Raw genomic sequence first — 21493 nt, forward strand, 5'->3', positions numbered from 1 at the left:
TCTGTCTCTTACATCTCAGGGTTTCTTAGCAGTTATTCAATCTTTTGTAATTGAGGCAAAGATGATAACGCACACATAAACACATATACATGTTCATACAGGCTTTAAAAAATGAAATTATTAGAAACTTTCACCGATTTAAGATGGCAATAACCGTTCACGCGTCTATGAAAAGGCTCCATAGTAGCATACAGCCGTTGGGGTTTTCCCGCCTCAGGCGTTTTTCCCGCCGATGCCCTTCACGGTTGTCTGCACCGGTGCTCGCAGAAGCATATGCTCATTGTACAGACAGTAACAGTTATGAACTGCCGTCCTGCACTCGTGATGGTTTTGAGGGCAGTCGATATGTTCCGCTGTGATGGAAAGTCTGGGTCGATCGGCGGGTCGAAGCGGGAGTGTGTGGCCGCGGGAACAGCACCGGGAGCGGCCGGAGATCTCGCAGTCTGAGAGTTTCTGATCTCCGCACTGAAGCCCAGCATGAGCGTGCCGGTGCCGGCGGGTCTCCCGGAGCTGCTGCGGGGTTTCACGCTGGAGGTGCTGCGGCGGCAGCCCGCGGACCTGCTGGAGTTCAGCGTACGGTATTTCACCGGCCTGCGGGACACACGGAGCTCCACCCGGTCCGCTAGCAGCCGCTCTCCGGTGACCCGCGGGGAGGCCTTCGACCGGGACTCCGCACACACCGACTCCAGCGTCGAGGAGGAGGAGAAACCGGAGGAAGAAGAGGAGGAGGAGGAGAAACCGGAGGAGGAGGATGAAGAGGAGGACGACTTCCCTGATGATTTCACTTTTAAAGGTGGACCGAACTTTGCTTCATCTGAGTGTGAACGCGTTTATTATTGATCACACAACCACATCTACATGATTATTACTACAGTATGGCACTTAATGTCTTTATTCGCGTTCATAACGAGGCATTAAAGCGCTGATTCACACTTAAATTCACTTTTAATCAGATTCTTCAGTTTCTCTGTTCACTAAAGAGGCTGAGGGGCACAGGGCTGACTCTGAGCTGTGTTCTGGCAACTTTGGCAAATGATACTACACATGTGGAAGCAGGTGAGACACTGGGTCAATATAGGGCAATGAATGAGGTACAGATACAGTATTATAGCCTTAAAGCTTAATGCATTTCTCTGAATGATTCTCTTTTCTTCCTGTTATTGTATTTTCTCCTGAATGCAGTGATGTTACAATATTGTGTTCAGTTTAAAAATCAAGTCAGTATACATATATACAATATTATTGCCCACTCTAGTGAAGCAGCATCAAACTGCCCAGCAACATCGCTTGAGAAGTGGCCCTGTGCATCCTCAGCCTCGGCACTGGGCTGTTGGTGAGCGGTGTGTTCTGTTCTCAGTGTGTTATTATTCCACATAACTGAAGCTTTTGTCTATTTTTAATGTTTTATTCTTACTCAAAACTCTTTGCTTCTGTATGTTTTAGTTTGAAGCACTTTAAGAACTAATATTTAAAGGCGCTTTATAAAAATGAAGTATTATTATGGTTAATGAGATATTTTGAAGAATGCTGAAAACCATAGAGCAGACGCAGGACAGGTACTGGGGAAGTGGATGGGCACAGGTGAGGGCAGAACAGCTGTGAAGTTCGGCTCATTTCATACAGACCCAATTTTAAAAGGGAATGTTTAATATAGGGCGTCACGGTGGCACAGTGGGCAGCACAATCGCATCACAGCAAGAAGGTCGCTGGTTTGAGTCCCGGCTGGGTCAGTTGGTGTTTCTGTGTGGAGTTTGCATGTTCTCCCCGTGTTGGTGTGGGTTTCCTCCGGGTGCTCCGGTTTCCCCCACAGTCCAAACACATGCGCTATAGGGGAACTGATCAACTACACTGGCCGTAGTGTATGAGTGTGTGTGTGTGAATGAGTGTGTATGGGTGTTTCCCAGTGATGGGTTGCAGCTGGAAGGGTATCCGCTGCATAAAACATATGCTGTAATAGTTGACGGTTCATTCTGCTGTGGTGAACCCTGATTAATAAAGGGACTAAGCCGAAAAGAAAATAAATGAATGTTTAATTCAACATCTAGAAAAGTAGAGCACCACCTCATGTCAAAGGTCATCCCGCTCATTATGCTGAGTCAGAGGGGCTAAAAGTAACGGTGTATGCTGGAGTTACCAGCTTACTCTCCTGTATATGAAAGATTCCTGATTATGGTCTCGTTAACTACAAACACATTTTGCCATTAATCTGTGCATAAAATATTAAATGTTCCATCAGAGGATTCTAAAGTAACCCAACACTACTAAACCCAATTATTTATTTTCTGTTTATTATTCATTTATATCAGGGTTTCTGCAGGGTCTTAAAATCTGACATTTCAAAAGCCTAATTTAGGGCCTTAAGAAGTCTTAAATCCATTGAAACATTGTGCTGTAGGTCTTGATCTGTTTACACTGGTCTTGATTTTCTTATGTTCATGTAAAGCTTTACTCTATACAAAAACTAACAAAATATTTCATTAAAAGTTTTAAGAAATGTTATTTATTAACTCTATTTTTAAATAATATGGTTTATTTATCTTCCTTACAATAGCATATGTTTGAAATGTTTTATTAAGGTTTTAAATTGGTCATTAAAAAAGTCTTTAAGTCTGAAATTGCATTTATTATAGTCTTAAATTGTTCTTAATGTGTTGAATCTGACTTGATGAAGCCTGTAGAAACCCTGTACTATTGTCAGTTTGCATTAATGTGAACAGAATCTCTATTTAAACACTGTGAGCTGGATTAGCAGTGGGATAAAGGTGACAGATGTTTACCTCCTCACAGGAGCTCTTCCCAGTTCCACCGTCTACTCTCACACATGTGCTGGTATAGTCTGGAACACGTGTTGTTGGAGATTTGGGAACGCTGCTTTAGTATCTTCACACCCGCTCGCCTCTGAACAGTTATTTTACACATCTTAAAGTCTTCCAGTTTCTTTCTTATTCTGTTCTAATATGGACAACCATGAAGATCAATAGGGAAAACCAATATTTTCCACATGAGTGAGTGTGTGAGTGCGTGCGTGCGTGTGTGTGTGTGTGCGCGAGCGTGCGTGTGTGCAGTATTGATGTATTTGTCGGTGTCTTTGTGACTTTCAGACTTTGAAACTTCAGTCTCTAAATGTTCATGTGCAGAAATATTCAACCCCTAAATGTTGAATCCACTTCTGTTTAATTCCTCCCTGTGAGCGGCCGCAGCTGTGTCAGTATTGTAGGCTTTAGACTCTCGCTCAGCTTGCTCTCATCACTGCCATGATTTTTAGGCATTATAGTGGTTGCTGCTAGAAGGGATACAGCTGCAGCCAGACGTTACCGAGAGTTATTTATATCATTTATTAAATTACCCATTAATTAATGTGTACCCTAACCCTCACTGTAATGTATAAACAGTCATGAGAGAGTCACTGACCTGCTGCTGTAGTGGTGTGTGTCTCTGCATCTTCTAAACACAGCTTATTCTGCTGCTGACTGAAACTAGTATTCTCTCATCATACTCCTCTGCTGCTCCGCTTTCCTCCACAGTCCAAACACATGCGCTACAGGGGAATCGGGTAAGCTGAAATTGACCATAGTGTATGTGTGTGAATGAGTGTATGGGTGTTTTCCACAGATGGGTTGCAGCTGGAAGAGCATCCTCTGTGTAAAACACATGCTGGATAAGTTGGCGGTTCATTCCACTGTGGCGACCCCAGATTAATAAAGAGAAAAAACAATCACCTAAGCCGAAAAGAAAATGACAGAATGAGCGAGTTTGAGTGTTTATCACTCCTCGTCATTTCTCCCACACACATTCAGAAAGCATTCACAGAGATGAGTTTACTGTAAACAACTTCATCTGTTTACTCTGCGGGCAAAGCTCTCACACACACTATACTCCACATATCTGCAAATATGCTGTCATGGCTTAGCAATCAATAAATGTGATTATAATGGAGGTCAACGGGGCGAAAACAGCACCAACAGAACCAAAGAGGAGTCAGTCTGAACAGAGTATTGAGTTTTTGAACATTTTCAAAGCATTTTCCCTAAATATGTGTCAAAGTATGAATTATCAACAAAAACATCACTTTTACTGAAACAGAGAAAGATGAGGCCAAATTACGACTCAAATTCAGCCCAGAGTGGATAAAAACGACCCAACAGCACGCACAGGGTTAATATACACTCCGCGGCCACTTTATTAGGTACATCTGTCCAGCTGCTCGTCACAGGGCAGCAGCTCACTGCATTTAGGCATGTAGACATGGTCAAGAGGATCTGCTGTAGGTCAGAGTGAGCATCAGAATGGGGAAGAAAGGGGATTTAAGAGACTCTGAACTGGCATGGTTGTTGCTGCCAGACGGGCTGCTCTGAGTATTTCAGAAACTGCTGATCTACTGGGATTTTCACGCACAACCATCTCTAGGCTTTACAGAGAATGCTCCGACAAAGAGGAAATATCCAGTGAGCGGCAGTTCTGTGGGCGCAAATGCCTTGTTGATGAGGTCAGAGGAGAATGGCCAGACTGGTTCCAGCTGATAGAAAGGCAACAGTAACTCAAATAAGCACTCGTTACAACCGAGCTCTGCAGAAGAGCATCTCTGAACACACAACACGTCCAACCTTGAGGCGGATGGGCTACAGCAGCAGAAGAGCACACCGGGTGCCGCTCCTGTCAGCTAAGAACAGGAAACTGAGGCTACAATTCACACAGACTCACCAAAACTGGACAATAGAAGATTGGAGAAACGTTGCTGCTCTGATGAGTCTCCATTTCTGCTGACACATTCAGATGCTCGGCTCAGACAACATGAAAGCATGGATCATCCTGCCTTGTATCAGCGGTTCAGGCTGGTGGTGGTGGTGTAATGGTGTGGGGGAGATTTTCTTTGGGTCCATTAGTACCAATTGAGCATCAACGCCACAGCCTACCTGAGTATTGCTGCTGACCATGTCCATCCCTTTATGAGCACAGTGTCTCCATCTTCTGATGGCTACTTCCAGCAGGATAACGCAGCATGTCATAAAGCTCAATCATCTCAGACTGATGAACATGACGATGAGTTCACTGTACTCAAATGGCCTCCACAGTCACCAGAGCTCAATCCAATAGAGCAGCTTTGGGATGTGGTGAACGGGAGATTGGCATCATGGATGTGCAGCCGACAAATCTGCAGCAACTGTGTGATGCTATCATGACAATATGGAGCAAAATCTCTGAGGAATATTTCCAGCAGCTTGATGAATCTACAACACCAAGGATTACGTCAGTTCTGAAGGTGAAAGAGGTCCGACCAGTACTAGAGGTGTACCTAATAAAGTGTTTAATTGACACGAAGAGTATTTCCTATAGCATAATGAAGTATTATCGACACTAAACAGCTGAAAGTTTGAGGTGGGTAATTAAAGAAGAAACGAGCTCTTTCGTGTAGTCTAGCTCTCCTGCCTGTCCATCTGCTACTCATGAATCAGCTCAATACACTGATGTATCATGACTCAGCTCTCTGCAGTACTGCACTCTGATTGGTCGGTCTGCACAGGTAAGTTACTCTCAGCTGATTAATGTGTACACGTGTTCATCTTCTGACCGCATAATTAAATAGGCGAGTGAGTGAGTTGTAGTTCCTCTGTCTGTAAGCTTTGTGTAGTTCAAGAGCTAGTAAATGATAGCGTCAGTGTTGAGTGTAATAATCAGTATAATGCAGATCCAGCCGGCGGTTATTCAGTCTTCTACAACTGCACTGCTTTATTCTGGATGAACCCAACAACATACTCTGACAATACTGTACACAATGTCAAGCCTACACTAGACTAGCAAGACAGAGACAGATCTGATGTTCAAGCCGAAGTGTTCCTCTCTAACATGTGGTTTAGCTAATGTTTTAACAAGGAACATGAACCGTGAAGAAAACAGAGCTTCAGTTGTGCTGTTAGTGGTGGAAAACTCTACTGTTATGCCTGATTCCCTCCTTTATAAACCGTGTGTGTGTGTGTGTGTGTGTGTGTGTGTCTGCAGCTCCTCCTCCCAGTAAGTGCAACAGGCGGGTGTCAGGTAAACACAGCTCTACACCAGTAACACAGCTTCATCTGCCTAATCCAGTGCTTCAGCTTGAAGGTGAGATGTTTCTCGTGTGTGTGTGTGTGTGTGTGTGTGTGTGTGCTCCTCCAGTGTGTGCGGAACCCTATAACCCTGATGAGGATGATGATGATGGTGATGAAGGCTCGCAGCTGACCGTGCTGCACCAGAAGACGGATGAGCAGCGGCAGCGGCTGCAGGACGCCTGCAAACACATCCTGCTGTTCAAGACCCTGGAGGAGGTCAGCGTGCGTGCACACACACACACACACACGCACACGCTGATCACACACCTGTCTAACACACAAACTGACCACAGGCCTGTCTGACATCTGTATCTGTGTGTGTGTGTGTGTGTGTGTGTGTGTGTGTGTGTGTGTGTGTGTGCATTCAGGATCAGCTGGCGGAGGTGTTAGACAGCATGTTTGAGGTGTTGGTCAAACCTGGCGAGTGCATCATCAATCAGGGTGACGACGGGGATAATTTCTACGTCATCGAGAGGTGAGGCCATGTCCTGTTTCCATTAGTCCTTCTCTGGCTGTACTCGCACTATGTACAGTTGCCTCACACCGGGCCAAAGCACGCTTGCCCCCCCTCCCGTCTCCCCCGACGGCCCGCGCTCACACCACAATCAGGCCTGGACACGCTTCCGTCATCGCCGCTGCGCTGTTCAGTGAAGCGCTGTCGCTCAGCACAGTGGAGATTCCTCTAGTGATATCGTGTCAGTGGTTTGATATGCAGTGACATGCAGTCAAATATCTCGCCAAACAGTCCTTAGGGATGCGGGGACATGCAGTCAGATATTTCACCGGCCAGATCCGCCACTTTTGGGGCTCATAAACAGTCATAAAGCTCTCGTGCTGCAGGAATGAGCAGGTCTGCTGAGGGTGCAGCTGTCGTGCTGTGAGGAGTTTGAGTCTTTAATAATCTACGGCAGTTTGCGATCACTGAACAGTAAGAATGATTAATAAATCCAGATGAAACAACCCCTTAAAGTCTCGTCTCGCTTTCAGTTTCGGGCTTTGGCGCGTTTTGTGCTTACACTACAAGCATACCACGCCAAAGCCCAAGTGAACCGCCAAGAGAACCGTGCCTGAGCCTGATTCAGCGCACTCACACTTCTCAAATGATCCGGGAAACGGGCCTGAGCACGGTTTAGATAGCATAGTGTGAGTAGGCCCTCTGAGGACATGCATTTCAGCTTCACACACACACACTGCGCCCCACCTCACACACTTACACTCCACTCTAAAAGCGTCAAACTCGACACACTGCAGTTCGGGACACTTTTATTTACTAACACTAGGACGGGAAGCTGGTGAATTGGGACGCAGCATCAATGTTTTTAGCCACACCCCCTCTTATTCTTAGCCACGCCCCTCTTTCCATGATTTTGCTATTTGCTCAATATCAATATCAGTATCCGCACACTGAGGTAATTCAGTCGTTCTGTAGGGCACAAGAACACTTAACACTTGGAGGAGAAATCCAGTGTACTTGATTTAACGGTGCAGCACATGAGTTTGACACCCAGTGGTTGAGCTAGGTATTGCATTGCTCGTCCAAAACACACGCAAGCGCAGGTTGCCAGATTGAGGACCAACAGGAGTGACCCTGACTATCGAGCCTAAAGGCTGACTGAAGTCCTGCTCGATCTAAAAGCAGCGGCAGAAGGAAGATGGAGTTTTGTCCTGACCTGCAGCTGAAATGAATATATTAGAAACGGCTTCAATTCCTCACAGCTGAACAGCAGAGCGCTGACAGAAGCGGTTCACTCAGCCATATCACTGCTGATTGTGGAGATCTGCATATGTTAGAGTTGCTGAAAAACACATAACTGAGTAGAATCAACTCGATATTTGATAAAGATGCGCATGAACTATGATGGAAACACTTTCACTGAACAGTGTGTGCATTACAGAAGGTGATGTGCTCAGCGGCAGTGGTGTAGTGGTTAGTGTTCTGACACATGCACTCCCCAGCTCACGGCGGCGACCCAAGTTCAATTCCGCCTCGCCGTCCTATGCTGATCCTCCTGCTCTCTGCTCTCTGTCATTTCTCTCGACTGTTCTATCCAATAAAGGTAAAAACTAAAAAAGCATTATATAAAATGATGTGACTCTGTTGAGAGATTGTTTTGGTCATTGCTAACATTTCAGTATTAGTGTTATTATATTATTAATGACCTCCAGAACCTCCAGCTCACGCCTGCACTGCGTGTCAGCATCGTCTTCTGAGGCGTGACGTCTAAAGTCATTGATTAAATAAAGAAAAGACTCCGGCAGCTTCTCCTACTGCAGTATATTCAGCTTTTACTGTAGACATTTGGCTCCAGTTCATCAGGAAGTGGCCGTTGTGTTGTCTTTGACTCGCTGGATGGAAACGCTGCTTTATACACACGCCGTTCAGCCACAGTCGAGTTTTGCACATGCATTTAATTCACATCTCTGGATGGAAACATGACTGCTGATTGTATATCAGCTACAGCTCATGTGCTTAACTCAGTGTTAAATGCTGCTAATGTGACCACACTACTGACAGCTGCAGAGTTCAGCTCAGATCTGGAGAACACAATAAAGCGTCCGACACTGAACTTCAGAACTGAGACCAACACACATCAGTGATTCAGCATCTACTCATGTTCACGAGCTGTAATGTGTGTTGATGAGAGTATGGAGCTCAGCGCTGTGCTGGAGTCAGTGAGTCCGCTATTCTGTGCTTCCTCTGCTGTAAACTGCTCATCACTGCGCATCTCCTCATGCAGTGTGTTGTCAGCACACGGGGTTACAGTGTGACCTGCTCATCTCATGTTTACACTCCTAATATTGATATTATCTGCTCATTATTCACCTCATGTGGAACTCTGAATCTGCAGCTCATTACAGAGTCTGCTGCTGTCCACCAGAGGGCGCGTTTCAGTCACAGACGTACACTTAGATGAGTGCACACATGGGCGGGTTAAAGAGACCAAACACAGACAGCCGCTCCGGCACGTAACACACACACACACACACACACACACACACACACACACGTTCACAGCAGAATATCTGACTTGTGTCTCAGATAAACAGGAGTGTTCACTGCGCATGTTTCTGAATATCTGCACACACATGATGCTGCTTATACACTGCAGAAGAGTCGAACACACACACACACACACACACACACACACACTGCAGCTTTAGTTTATTCACAGTGTTGAGGTGTAATGAAGACAAAGAACTAAGTTTCTGTGTGTGTGTGTGTGTGTGTGTGTGTGTGTGTGTGTGTGTGTGTGTGTGTGTGTGTGTGTGTGTGTGTGTATGTGTGTGTGTGTGTGTGTGTGTGTGTGTGTGTATGTGTGTGTGTGTGTGTGTGTGTGTGTGGCAGGGGTGTGTATGAGATCGTGATCCAGCAGGATGGGCTCCAGCACTCAGTCGGCCGCTATGATCATAAAGGCAGTTTTGGAGAGCTAGCGCTGATGTACAACACGCCGCGCGCCGCCACCATCAGGGCGCTCCAGGAGGGGGCACTGTGGGCACTGGTGAGGTCACTTCCTGTACAGCACCTCCAGCTTTCTGTGACAGTGTGTGCGTGACTGTGTGTGTGTGTGTGTGTGTGTTCAGGACAGAGCCACGTTCCACAGACTCATCGTGAAGAATAATGCTAAGAAGAGGAGGATGTACGAGAGCTTCATTGAGTGTGTGCCGCTGCTGAAGTCTCTGCAGGTGTGTGTGTGTGTGTGTGTGTTTCAGCTGTTCTCTGGTGTTCTCTCGAGCATAAGAAGATTGTGTGTGTGTGTGTGTGTGTGTGTGTGTGTGTGTGTGTGTGTGTGTGTGTGTGTGTGTGTGTGTGTGTGTGTTTCAGCTGTCGGAGCGTATGAAGATCGTGGATGTTCTGGGCATGAGGAGCTTCAGTGACGGCGAGCGCATCATTCAGCAGGTGACGTCAGCTGATCAGCTCTGCTTGTAGTTATTCTGAATGTCCTGCAGTCGATCATGTGTGTGCAGGAGAGCAGGACACACACCAGAGCTAGTTTCCCGTCTGTGGGTATGGTGATGAGAGCATGAAGAGGCTGCGCTTCTGCTGTGTGTTCAGTGCTGACGCGGCTCTGTGCTTCCCTCAGGGGGATTCTGCTGACTGCTTCTACATCGTGGAGTCTGGAGAGGTGCGGATCATGATCAGGAGTAAGGTGAGAGTGTCTGCTGCAGGACACACGGTCTCTCACACGTCTGTGTGCATGCTCCAACATGATGTTCTCTACTGATGCAGTTCTGTGTGTGTGTGTAGACCCGTGCTTGTCAGCTCCTGCAGGAGGAGGTGGAGGTGGCTCGCTGCTCCAGAGGACAGTATTTTGGAGAGCTGGCGCTGGTCACCAAGAGGCCCAGAGCTGCATCTGTGTATGCTGTTGGAGACACCAGGTGTTTGGGTAAGAACAGATGATAATGACGAGCGATAACACGCATACCATGGAGAACATACAGATGAACAAAACGCATCTGTCTTCAAAAAAACGACTTTCCATCATTAAAAAAACAAATTTTCCATCGTTAAAAAACGACTTTTCCATCGTCAAAAAAACTAATTTTCCACTGTCAAAAAACGACTTTTCCATCGTCAAAAAACGACTTTTCCATCATCAAAAAAACGACTTTTCCACCGTCAAAAAACGACTTTTCCGTTGTCAAAAAACGACTTTTCCATCATCAAAAAACGACTTTTCCATCATCAAAAAACGACTTTTCCATCATCAAAAAACGACTTTTCCATCGTCAAAGAAACAATTTTTCCATCGTCATAAAAACACTTTTCCATCGTCAAAAAAACGACTTTTCCATCGTCAAAAAAACGACTTTTCCATCGTCAAAAAAACTAATTTTCCACTGTCAAAAAACGACTTTTCCATCATCAAAAAAACGACTTTTCCATCGTCAAAAAAACGACTTTTCCATCATCAAAAATACTTTTCCAACGTCAAAAAACGACTTTTCCATTGTCAAAAAACAACTTTTCCGTTGTCAAAAAACGACTTTTCCATCATCAAAAAACGACTTTTCCATCATCAAAAAACGACTTTTCCATCATCAAAAATACTTTTCCATTGTCAAAAAACGACTTTTCCGTTGTCAAAAAACGACTTTTCCATCATCAAAAAACGACTTTTCCATCATCAAAAAACGACTTTTCCATCGTCAAAGAAACAATTTTTCCATCGTCATAAAAACACTTTTCCATTGTCAAAAAACGACTTTTCCATCATCAAAAAACGACTTTTCCATCATCAAAAAACGACTTTTCCATCGTCAAAGAAACAATTTTTCCATCGTCATAAAAACACTTTTCCATCGTCAAAAAAACGACTTTTCCATCGTCAAAAAACGACTTTTCCATCATCAAAAAACGACTTTTCCATCATCAAAAAACGACTTTTCCATCATCAAAAAACGACTTTTCCATCGTCAAAGAAACAATTTTTCCATCGTCATAAAAACACTTTTCCATTGTCAAAAAAACGACTTTTCCGTCATAATAAAACTACTTTTCCATCATCAAAAAACGACTTTTCCATCATCAAAAATACTTTTCCATTGTCAAAAAACGACTTTTCCGTTGTCAAAAAACGACTTTTCCATCATCAAAAAACGACTTTTCCATCATCAAAAAACGACTTTTCCATCGTCAAAGAAACAATTTTTCCATCGTCATAAAAACACTTTTCCATCGTCAAAAAAACGACTTTTCCATCGTCAAAAAACGACTTTTCCATCATCAAAAAACGACTTTTCCATCATCAAAAAACGACTTTTCCATCATCAAAAAACGACTTTTCCATCGTCAAAGAAACAATTTTTCCATCGTCATAAAAACACTTTTCCATTGTCAAAAAAACGACTTTTCCGTCATAATAAAACTACTTTTCCATCATCAAAAAACGACTTTTCCATCATCAAAAATACTTTTCCATTGTCAAAAAACGACTTTTCCGTTGTCAAAAAACGACTTTTCCATCATCAAAAAACGACTTTTCCATCGTCAAAAAACGACTTTTCCATCATCAAAAAACGACTTTTCCATCGTCAAAGAAACAATTTTTCCATCGTCATAAAAACACTTTTCCATTGTCAAAAAAACGACTTTTCCGTCATAATAAAACTACTTTTCCATCATCAAAAAACGACTTTTCCATCGTCAAAGAAACAATTTTTCCATTGTCAAAAAAACAACTTTCCATCGTCAAAAAAACAACTTTTCCATTGTCAAAAAAACGACTTTTCCATTGTCAAAAAAACGACTTTTCCGTCATAATAAAACTACTTTTCCATCATCAAAAAACGACTTTTCCATCATCAAAAATACTTTTCCATTGTCAAAAAACAACTTTTCCATCATCAAAAACGACTTTTCCATAGTCAAAAAAACGACTTTTCCATCATCAAAAAACAACTTTTCCATTGTCAAAAAAACGACTTTTCCATTGTCAAAAAACGACTTTTCCATCATCAAAAAACGACTTTTCCATCGTCAAAGAAACAATTTTTCCATTGTCAAAAAAACAACTTTTCCATTGTCAAAAAAACGACTTTTCCATTGTCAAAAAAACGACTTTTCCGTCATAATAAAACTACTTTTCCATCATCAAAAAACGACTTTTCCATCATCAAAAATACTTTTCCATTGTCAAAAAACAACTTTTCCATCATCAAAAACGACTTTTCCATAGTCAAAAAAACGACTTTTCCATCATCAAAAAACAACTTTTCCATTGTCAAAAAAACGACTTTTCCATTGTCAAAAAACGACTTTTCCATCATCAAAAAACGACTTTTCCATCGTCAAAAAAACGACTTTTCCACTGTCAAAAAACGACTTTTCCATCATCAAAAAAACGACTTTTCCATCATCAAAAAAACGACTTTTCCATCGTCAAAAAACGACTTTTCCATCATCAAAAAAACGACTTTTCCATCATCAAAAATACTTTTCCATTGTCAAAAAATACTTTTCCATTGTCAAAAAACAACTTTTCCATCGTCATAAAAACACTTTTCCATCATCAAAAAACAACTTTTCCATTGTCAAAAAAACGACTTTTCCATTGTCAAAAAACGACTTTTCCATCATCAAAAAACGACTTTTCCATCGTCAAAGAAACAATTTTTCCATTGTCAAAAAAACAACTTTTCCATTGTCAAAAAAACGACTTTTCCATTGTCAAAAAAACGACTTTTCCGTCATAATAAAACTACTTTTCCATCATCAAAAAACGACTTTTCCATCATCAAAAATACTTTTCCATTGTCAAAAAACAACTTTTCCATCATCAAAAACGACTTTTCCATAGTCAAAAAAACGACTTTTCCATCATCAAAAAACAACTTTTCCATTGTCAAAAAAACGACTTTTCCATTGTCAAAAAACGACTTTTCCATCATCAAAAAACGACTTTTCCATCGTCAAAAAAACGACTTTTCCACTGTCAAAAAACGACTTTTCCATCATCAAAAAAACGACTTTTCCATCATCAAAAAAACGACTTTTCCATCGTCAAAAAACGACTTTTCCATCATCAAAAAAACGACTTTTCCATCATCAAAAATACTTTTCCATTGTCAAAAAATACTTTTCCATTGTCAAAAAACAACTTTTCCATCGTCATAAAAACACTTTTCCATCATCAAAAAACAACTTTTCCATTGTCAAAAAAACGACTTTTCCATTGTCAAAAAACGACTTTTCCATCATCAAAAAACGACTTTTCCATCGTCAAAGAAACAATTTTTCCATTGTCAAAAAAACAACTTTTCCATTGTCAAAAAAACGACTTTTCCATTGTCAAAAAAACGACTTTTCCGTCATAATAAAACTACTTTTCCATCATCAAAAAACGACTTTTCCATCATCAAAAATACTTTTCCATTGTCAAAAAACAACTTTTCCATCATCAAAAACGACTTTTCCATAGTCAAAAAAACGACTTTTCCATCATCAAAAAACAACTTTTCCATTGTCAAAAAAACGACTTTTCCATTGTCAAAAAACGACTTTTCCATCATCAAAAAACGACTTTTCCATCGTCAAAAAAACGACTTTTCCACTGTCAAAAAACGACTTTTCCATCATCAAAAAAACGACTTTTCCATCATCAAAAAAACGACTTTTCCATCGTCAAAAAACGACTTTTCCATCATCAAAAAAACGACTTTTCCATCGTCAAAAAAACGACTTTTCCATCATCAAAAATACTTTTCCATTGTCAAAAAATACTTTTCCATTGTCAAAAAACAACTTTTCCATCGTCATAAAAACACTTTTCCATCGTCAAAAAAACGACTTTTCCATCGTCAAAAAAACTACTTTCCATCATCAAAAAACTACTTTTCCATCATCAAAAAACTACTTTCCATCATCAAAAAACTACTTTTCCATTGTCAAAAAACGACTTTTCCATCATCAAAAAACTACTTTTCCATTGTCAAAAAACGACTTTTCCATCATCAAAAATTATTGTCGTTTTTTGACAATAGAAAAGTAGTTTTTTGATGATGGAAAAGTCGTTTTTAAATGATGGAAAAGTCGCTTTTTTTGATGATGGAAATGTCGTTTTTAAATGATGGAAAAGTCGTTTTTTCGATGATGGAAGTTGTTTTTAAATGATGGAAAAGTCATTTTTAAATGATGGAAAAGTCGTTTTTAAATGATGGAAAAGTCGTTTTTTGATGATGGAAATGTCGTTTTTAAATGATGGAAAAGTCGTTTTTAAATGATGGAAAAGTCGTTTTTTCAATGATGGAAAAGTCGTTTTTAAATGATGGAAAAGTCGTTTTTAAATGATGGAAAAGTCGTTTTTAAATGATGGAAAAGTCGTTTTTTCGATGATGGAAAAGTCGTTTTTAAATGATGGAAAAGTCGTTTTTTCGATGATGGAAAAGTCGTTTTTAAATGATGGAAAAGTCGTTTTTAAATGATGGAAAAGTCGTTTTTTTAATGATGGAAAAGACGTTTTTTTGACGCTGGAAAAGTCGTTTTTTCCGATGATTGAAATGTCGTTTTTTTTGACGATAGAAAAGTCGTTTTTAAATTATGGAAAAGACGCTTTTTTGACGCTGGAAAAGTCGTTTTTTCGATGATGAAAATGTCGTTTTTTTGACGATGGAAAAGTAGTTTTTCGATGAAGGAAAATTAGTTTTTTTGACGCTGGAAAAGTCGTTTTTTCGATGGAAAAGTCATTTTTAAGTGATGGAAAAGTCGCTTTTTTGATGATGGAAAAGTCGTTTTTAAATGATTGAAAAGTCGCTTTTTTGATGATGGAAAATTAGTTTTTTTGATGATGGAAAAGTAGTTTTTAAATGATGGAAAAGTCGCTTTTTTGATGATGGAAATGTCGTTTTTAAATGATGGAAAAGTCGTTTTTTCGATGATGGAAGTTGTTTTTAAATGATGGAAAAGTCATTTTTAAATGATGGAAAAGTCGTTTTTAAATGATGGAAAAGTCGTTTTTCAATGATGGAAAAGTCATTTTTAAATGATGGAAAAGTCGTTTTTTCAATGATGGAAAAGTCGTTTTTAAATGATGGAAAAGTCGTTTTTAAATGATGGAAATGTCGTTTTTAAATGATGGAAAAGTCATTTTTAAATGATGGAAAAGTCGTTTTTTCAATGATGGAAAAGTCGTTTTTAAATGATGGAAAAGTCGTTTTTAAATGATGGAAAAGTCGTTTTTAAATGATGGAAGTCGTTTTTTCGATGATGGAAAAGTCGTTTTTAAATGATGGAAAAGTCGTTTTTAAATTATGGAAAAGTCGTTTTTTTAATGATGGAAAAGTCGTTTTTCGATGATGGAAAAGACGTTTTTTTGACGCTGGAAAAGTCGTTTTTTCCGATGATTGAAATGTCGTTTTTTTTGACGATAGAAAAGTCGTTTTTAAATTATGGAAAAGACGCTTTTTTGACGCTGGAAAAGTCGTTTTTTCGATGATGAAAATGTCGTTTTTTTGACGATGGAAAAGTAGTTTTTCGATGAAGGAAAATTAGTTTTTTTGACGCTGGAAAAGTCGTTTTTTCGATGATGGAAAAGTCATTTTTAAGTGATGGAAAAGTCGCTTTTTTGATGATGGAAAAGTCGTTTTTAAATGATGGAAAAGTCGCTTTTTTGATGATGGAAAATTAGTTTTTTTGATGATGGAAAAGTAGTTTTTAAATGATGGAAAAGTCGCTTTTTTTGATGATGGAAATGTCGTTTTTAAATGATGGAAAAGTCGTTTTTTCGATGATGGAAGTTGTTTTTAAATGATGGAAAAGTCATTTTTAAATGATGGAAAAGTCGTTTTTAAATGATGGAAAAGTCGTTTTTCAATGATGGAAAAGTCGCTTTTTTTGATGATGGAAATGTCGTTTTTAAATGATGGAAAAGTCGTTTTTTCAATGATGGAAAAGTCGTTTTTAAATGATGGAAAAGTCGTTTTTAAATGATGGAAAAGTCGTTTTTAAATGATGGAAAAGTCGTTTTTTCAATGATGGAAAAGTCGTTTTTAAATGATGGAAAAGTCGTTTTTAAATGATGGAAGTCGTTTTTTCGATGATGGAAAAGTCGTTTTTAAATGATGGAAAAGTCGTTTTTTTAATGATGGAAAAGTCGTTTTTAAATGATGGAAAAGTCGTTTTTAAATGATGGAAAAGTCGTTTTTAAATGATGGAAGTCGTTTTTTCGATGATGGAAAAGTCGTTTTTAAATGATGGAAAAGTCGTTTTTTCAATGATGGAAAAGTCGTTTTTAAATGATGGAAAAGTCGTTTTTAAATGATGGAAAAGTCGTTTTTAAATGATGGAAGTCGTTTTTTCGATGATGGAAAAGTCGTTTTTAAATGATGGAAAAGTCGTTTTTTTAATGATGGAAAAGACGTTTTTTTGACGCTGGAAAAGTCGTTTTTTCGATGATGAAAATGTCGTTTTTTTGACGATGGAAAAGTAGTTTTTCGATAAAGGAAAATTAGTTTTTTTGACGCTGGAAAAGTCGTTTTTTGATGATGGAAAAGTCATTTTTAAGTGATGGAAAAGTCGCTTTTTTGATGAAGGAAAATTTGTTTTTTTGATGATGGAAAAGTCGTTTTTAAATGATGGAAAAGTCGTTTTTTCGATGATGGAAGTTGTTTTTAAATGATGGAAAAGTCGTTTTTCAATGATGGAAAAGTCGCTTTTTTTGATGATGGAAATGTCGTTTTTCAATGATGGAAAAGTCGTTTTTAAATGATGGAAAAGTCGTTTTTAAATGATGGAAAAGTCGTTTTTTCGATGATGGAAAAGTCGTTTTTAAATGATGGAAAAGTCGTTTTTTCAATGATGGAAAAGTCGTTTTTAAATGATGGAAAAGTCGTTTTTAAATGATGGAAAAGTCGTTTTTCGATGATGGAAAAGACGTTTTTTTGACGCTGGAAAAGTTGTTTTTTCCGATGATTGAAATGTCGTTTTTTTTGACGATAGAAAAGTCGTTTTTAAATTATGGAAAAGACGCTTTTTTGACGCTGGAAAAGTCGTTTTTTCGATGATGAAAATGTCGTTTTTTTGACGATGGAAAAGTAGTTTTTCGATGAAGGAAAATTAGTTTTTTTGACGCTGGAAAAGTCGTTTTTTCGATGGAAAAGTCATTTTTAAGTGATGGAAAAGTCGCTTTTTTGATGATGGAAAAGTCGTTTTTAAATGATGGAAAAGTCGCTTTTTTGATGATGGAAAATTAGTTTTTTTGATGATGGAAAAGTAGTTTTTAAATGATGGAAAAGTCGCTTTTTTTGATGATGGAAATGTCGTTTTTAAATGATGGAAAAGTCGTTTTTAAATGATGGAAAAGTCGTTTTTCAATGATGGAAAAGTCGCTTTTTTTGATGATGGAAATGTCGTTTTTAAATGATGGAAAAGTCGTTTTTAAATGATGGAAAAGTCGTTTTTAAATGATGGAAAAGTCGTTTTTAAATGATGGAAAAGTCGTTTTTCAATGATGGAAAAGTCGCTTTTTTTGATGATGGAAATGTCGTTTTTAAATGATGGAAAAGTCGTTTTTTCAATGATGGAAAAGTCGTTTTTAAATGATGGAAAAGTCGTTTTTAAATGATGGAAAAGTCGTTTTTAAATGATGGAAAAGTCGTTTTTTCAATGATGGAAAAGTCGTTTTTAAATGATGGAAAAGTCGTTTTTAAATTATGGAAGTCGTTTTTTCGATGATGGAAAAGTCGTTTTTAAATGATGGAAAAGTCGTTTTTTTAATGATGGAAAAGTCGTTTTTCGATGATGGAAAAGACGTTTTTTTTGACGCTGGAAAAGTCGTTTTTTCGATGATGGAAAAGTCATTTTTAAGTGATGGAAAAGTCGCTTTTTTGATGAAGGAAAATTTGTTTTTTTGATGATGGAAAAGTCGTTTTTAAATGATGGAAAAGTCGCTTTTTTTGATGATGGAAATGTCGTTTTTAAATGATGGAAAAGTCGTTTTTTCGATGATGGAAGTTGTTTTTAAATGATGGAAAAGTCGTTTTTCAATGATGGAAAAGTCGCTTTTTTTGATGATGGAAATGTCGTTTTTCAATGATGGAAAAGTCGTTTTTAAATGATGGAAAAGTCGTTTTTAAATGATGGAAAAGTCGTTTTTTCGATGATGGAAAAGTCGTTTTTAAATGATGGAAAAGTCGTTTTTTCAATGATGGAAAAGTCGTTTTTAAATGATGGAAAAGTCGTTTTTAAATGATGGAAAAGTCGTTTTTTCAATGATGGAAAAGTCGTTTTTAAATGATGGAAAAGTCGTTTTTAAATGATGGAAAAGTCGTTTTTCGATGATGGAAAAGACGTTTTTTTGACGCTGGAAAAGTTGTTTTTTCCGATGATTGAAATGTCGTTTTTTTTGACGATAGAAAAGTCGTTTTTAAATTATGGAAAAGACGCTTTTTTGACGCTGGAAAAGTCGTTTTTAAATGATGGAAAAGTCGTTTTTAAATGATGGAAAAGTCGTTTTTTCGATGATGGAAAAGTCGTTTTTAAATGATGGAAAAGTCGTTTTTAAATGATGGAAAAGTCGTTTTTTCGATGATGGAAAAGTCGTTTTTTCGATGATGGAAAAGTCGTTTTTAAATGATGGAAAAGTCGTTTTTAAATGATGGAAAAGTCGTTTTTCAATGATGGAAAAGTCGTTTTTAAATGATGGAAAAGTCGTTTTTTGATGATGGAAAAGTCGTTTTTAAATGATGGAAATGTCGTTTTTAAATGATGGAAAAGTCGTTTTTAAATGATGGAAAAGTCGTTTTTAAATGATGGAAAAGTCGTTTTTAAATGATGGAAAAGTCGCTTTTTTTGATGATGGAAATGTCGTTTTTAAATGATGGAAAAGTCGTTTTTTCGATGATGGAAAAGTCGTTTTTAAATGATGGAAAAGTCGTTTTTTCAATGATGGAAATGTCGTTTTTAAATGATGGAAAAGTCGTTTTTAAATGATGGAAAAGTCGTTTTTCGATGATGGAAAAGACGTTTTTTTGACGCTGGAAAAGTTGTTTTTTCCGATGATTGAAATGTCGTTTTTTTTGACGATAGAAAAGTCGTTTTTAAATTATGGAAAAGACGCTTTTTTGACGCTGGAAAAGTCGTTTTTAAATGATGGAAAAGTCGTTTTTAAATGATGGAAAAGTCGTTTTTAAATGATGGAAAAGTCGTTTTTCAATGATGGAAAAGTCGTTTTTTTATGATGGAAAAGTCGTTTTTTTTAGATGAAAAGTTTTCATAAAACTAATTTAGCTTCTTTTTTTTAACAGTTTTTAAGCACAGTAGGTGTGTTTGAAGATCAGACATTTTGATCATAAAGCCTCTTCAGTCACTGATTGATTGCTGGATGCAGTTCTCTGTTGATCAATAAAGCCGTTTGTTTGACCACTGTTCTCTAAATCAGCTTCATCATGTTCACATCATCAGTGTGGTATATCAGGAACAAAAGACAAACTCAGAGAATGAGACATGAAGCAGACGAATACACAATATATACCAGATAAACATCAGGGTGTATATATATATGTGTGTGTGTGTGTGTCAGGATTCCAGCAGGTCTCAGATGTAGATATAGAAACTGTGTGTGTGTGTGTGTGTGTGTGTGTGTGTGTGTGTGTGTGTGTGTGTAATGCCGAGTTTAGACTGCAGGATTTTAGCTGAATTTTGACTCGCCGACAGATCACAGGTAAATCGGTGTTCCTGCATGTGTGTGACAATCACAGTGTGAACTATCAAAGACGTGATCTGAGAGAGTCGCCGAGGCCTGAGATATTTGGCGTGCTGAATATCTGGAGCTGTCAGCGATTCAAATCCTGCTGTGTGACTGAAAATAACATCAGCGACCACCAACAGCCAATCAGAGAGCAGCATTCACTAGTGTGTGTGTGTGTGTGTTTGTGTTTTTGGCTGTGAGACGTAGTTTGGACGAAGTTGTCGAAGATTCTTCCTATTGTTAAGTCCTGCAGTGTGAACATCAGGGACGGAACGCCAGCCCAGACAGTCCTGCAGTGTGAACTCGGCATCAGGGCAGACGTGTTTTCATGCTTTAGTGTTTGTAAATCACATTAAAGGTGGAATCTCTCTGACAGACCCGTGTGTGTGTGTGTGTGTGTGTGTGTGTTTCAGTGATAGACGTGCAGGCCTTCGAGCGTCTGCTGGGCTCCTGTAAGCAGATCCTCAAGAGGAACATCACACACTACGAGCAGCAGCTGGTGGCGGTGTTCGGATCCAGCGTCGACCTCAAACACTGACACACACACACACACACACACACACCTCAAAAATATATATAAAGTGTGTGTGTTAACGGCAAAACTATCGGTCCTCCTGTTTTCCTCCAGATACTCCCAGAGTGCCGTTGGGCAGGGGGGAGATGTGGTCAGTGTATTTGCAGCTCTTCTTCATTAAGGTCTGAGTGAAGCTTCAGTTCAGTTCAGTTCAGTTCAGCAGTGTTACAGCAGCTCAGTGAACTGACCCCACAGCACCCTCCACTCCAACATCAGCCCGGCCAAACACATCACTGACCAGACACACACACGCAACACCATGACATGTGCTGTTCAACTGCCTATGAGCACGCACGCACGCACACACACACACACACACAGCTGAACTCAAGAGTGTATTTATGTGCAGCTCAGCATGAGAATGTTTGATGAATCTGTCTGACACACACACACACACGCGCGTGCGCGCACACACACACACACACGCGCGCGCGCACGCACACACGCACGCACACACACACACACACAGCAGGATGTGTAACAGGTTTAGAAGTGTGCACTGTAGAGTGTGCTGTAAATGCTGCTCTAGTATCTTCTGCACACACACACACACACATACACATACACAGATAGATTCTCCCCCTGCTGATGTTGTGTGTGTGTGTGTGTGTGTGTGTGTGTGTGTGTGGTCAATAAAGTCTGGAATAAGGACA

At 39.5% G+C, this 21493-nt stretch overlaps 1 protein-coding gene across 1 annotated transcript; it reads left to right on the plus strand.

Moving 5' to 3' along the window:
* Positions 1-453: 453 nt before the first annotated feature.
* On the plus strand, positions 454-21493 carry prkar2ab (protein kinase, cAMP-dependent, regulatory, type II, alpha, B). Its single transcript, NM_212958.1, is given in 10 exon segments — positions 454-793; positions 5998-6033; positions 6151-6299; positions 6452-6558; positions 9430-9583; positions 9666-9767; positions 9907-9981; positions 10166-10231; positions 10330-10468; positions 20680-21493. Coding segments are annotated over 10 exon segments (1269 nt in total). The 5' UTR covers positions 454-477; the 3' UTR covers positions 20805-21493.

The sequence above is a fragment of the Danio rerio genome, chromosome 22 (genome assembly GCF_049306965.1).
Source record: "Danio rerio strain Tuebingen ecotype United States chromosome 22, GRCz12tu, whole genome shotgun sequence".
Classification (NCBI taxonomy): domain Eukaryota; kingdom Metazoa; phylum Chordata; class Actinopteri; order Cypriniformes; family Danionidae; genus Danio; species Danio rerio.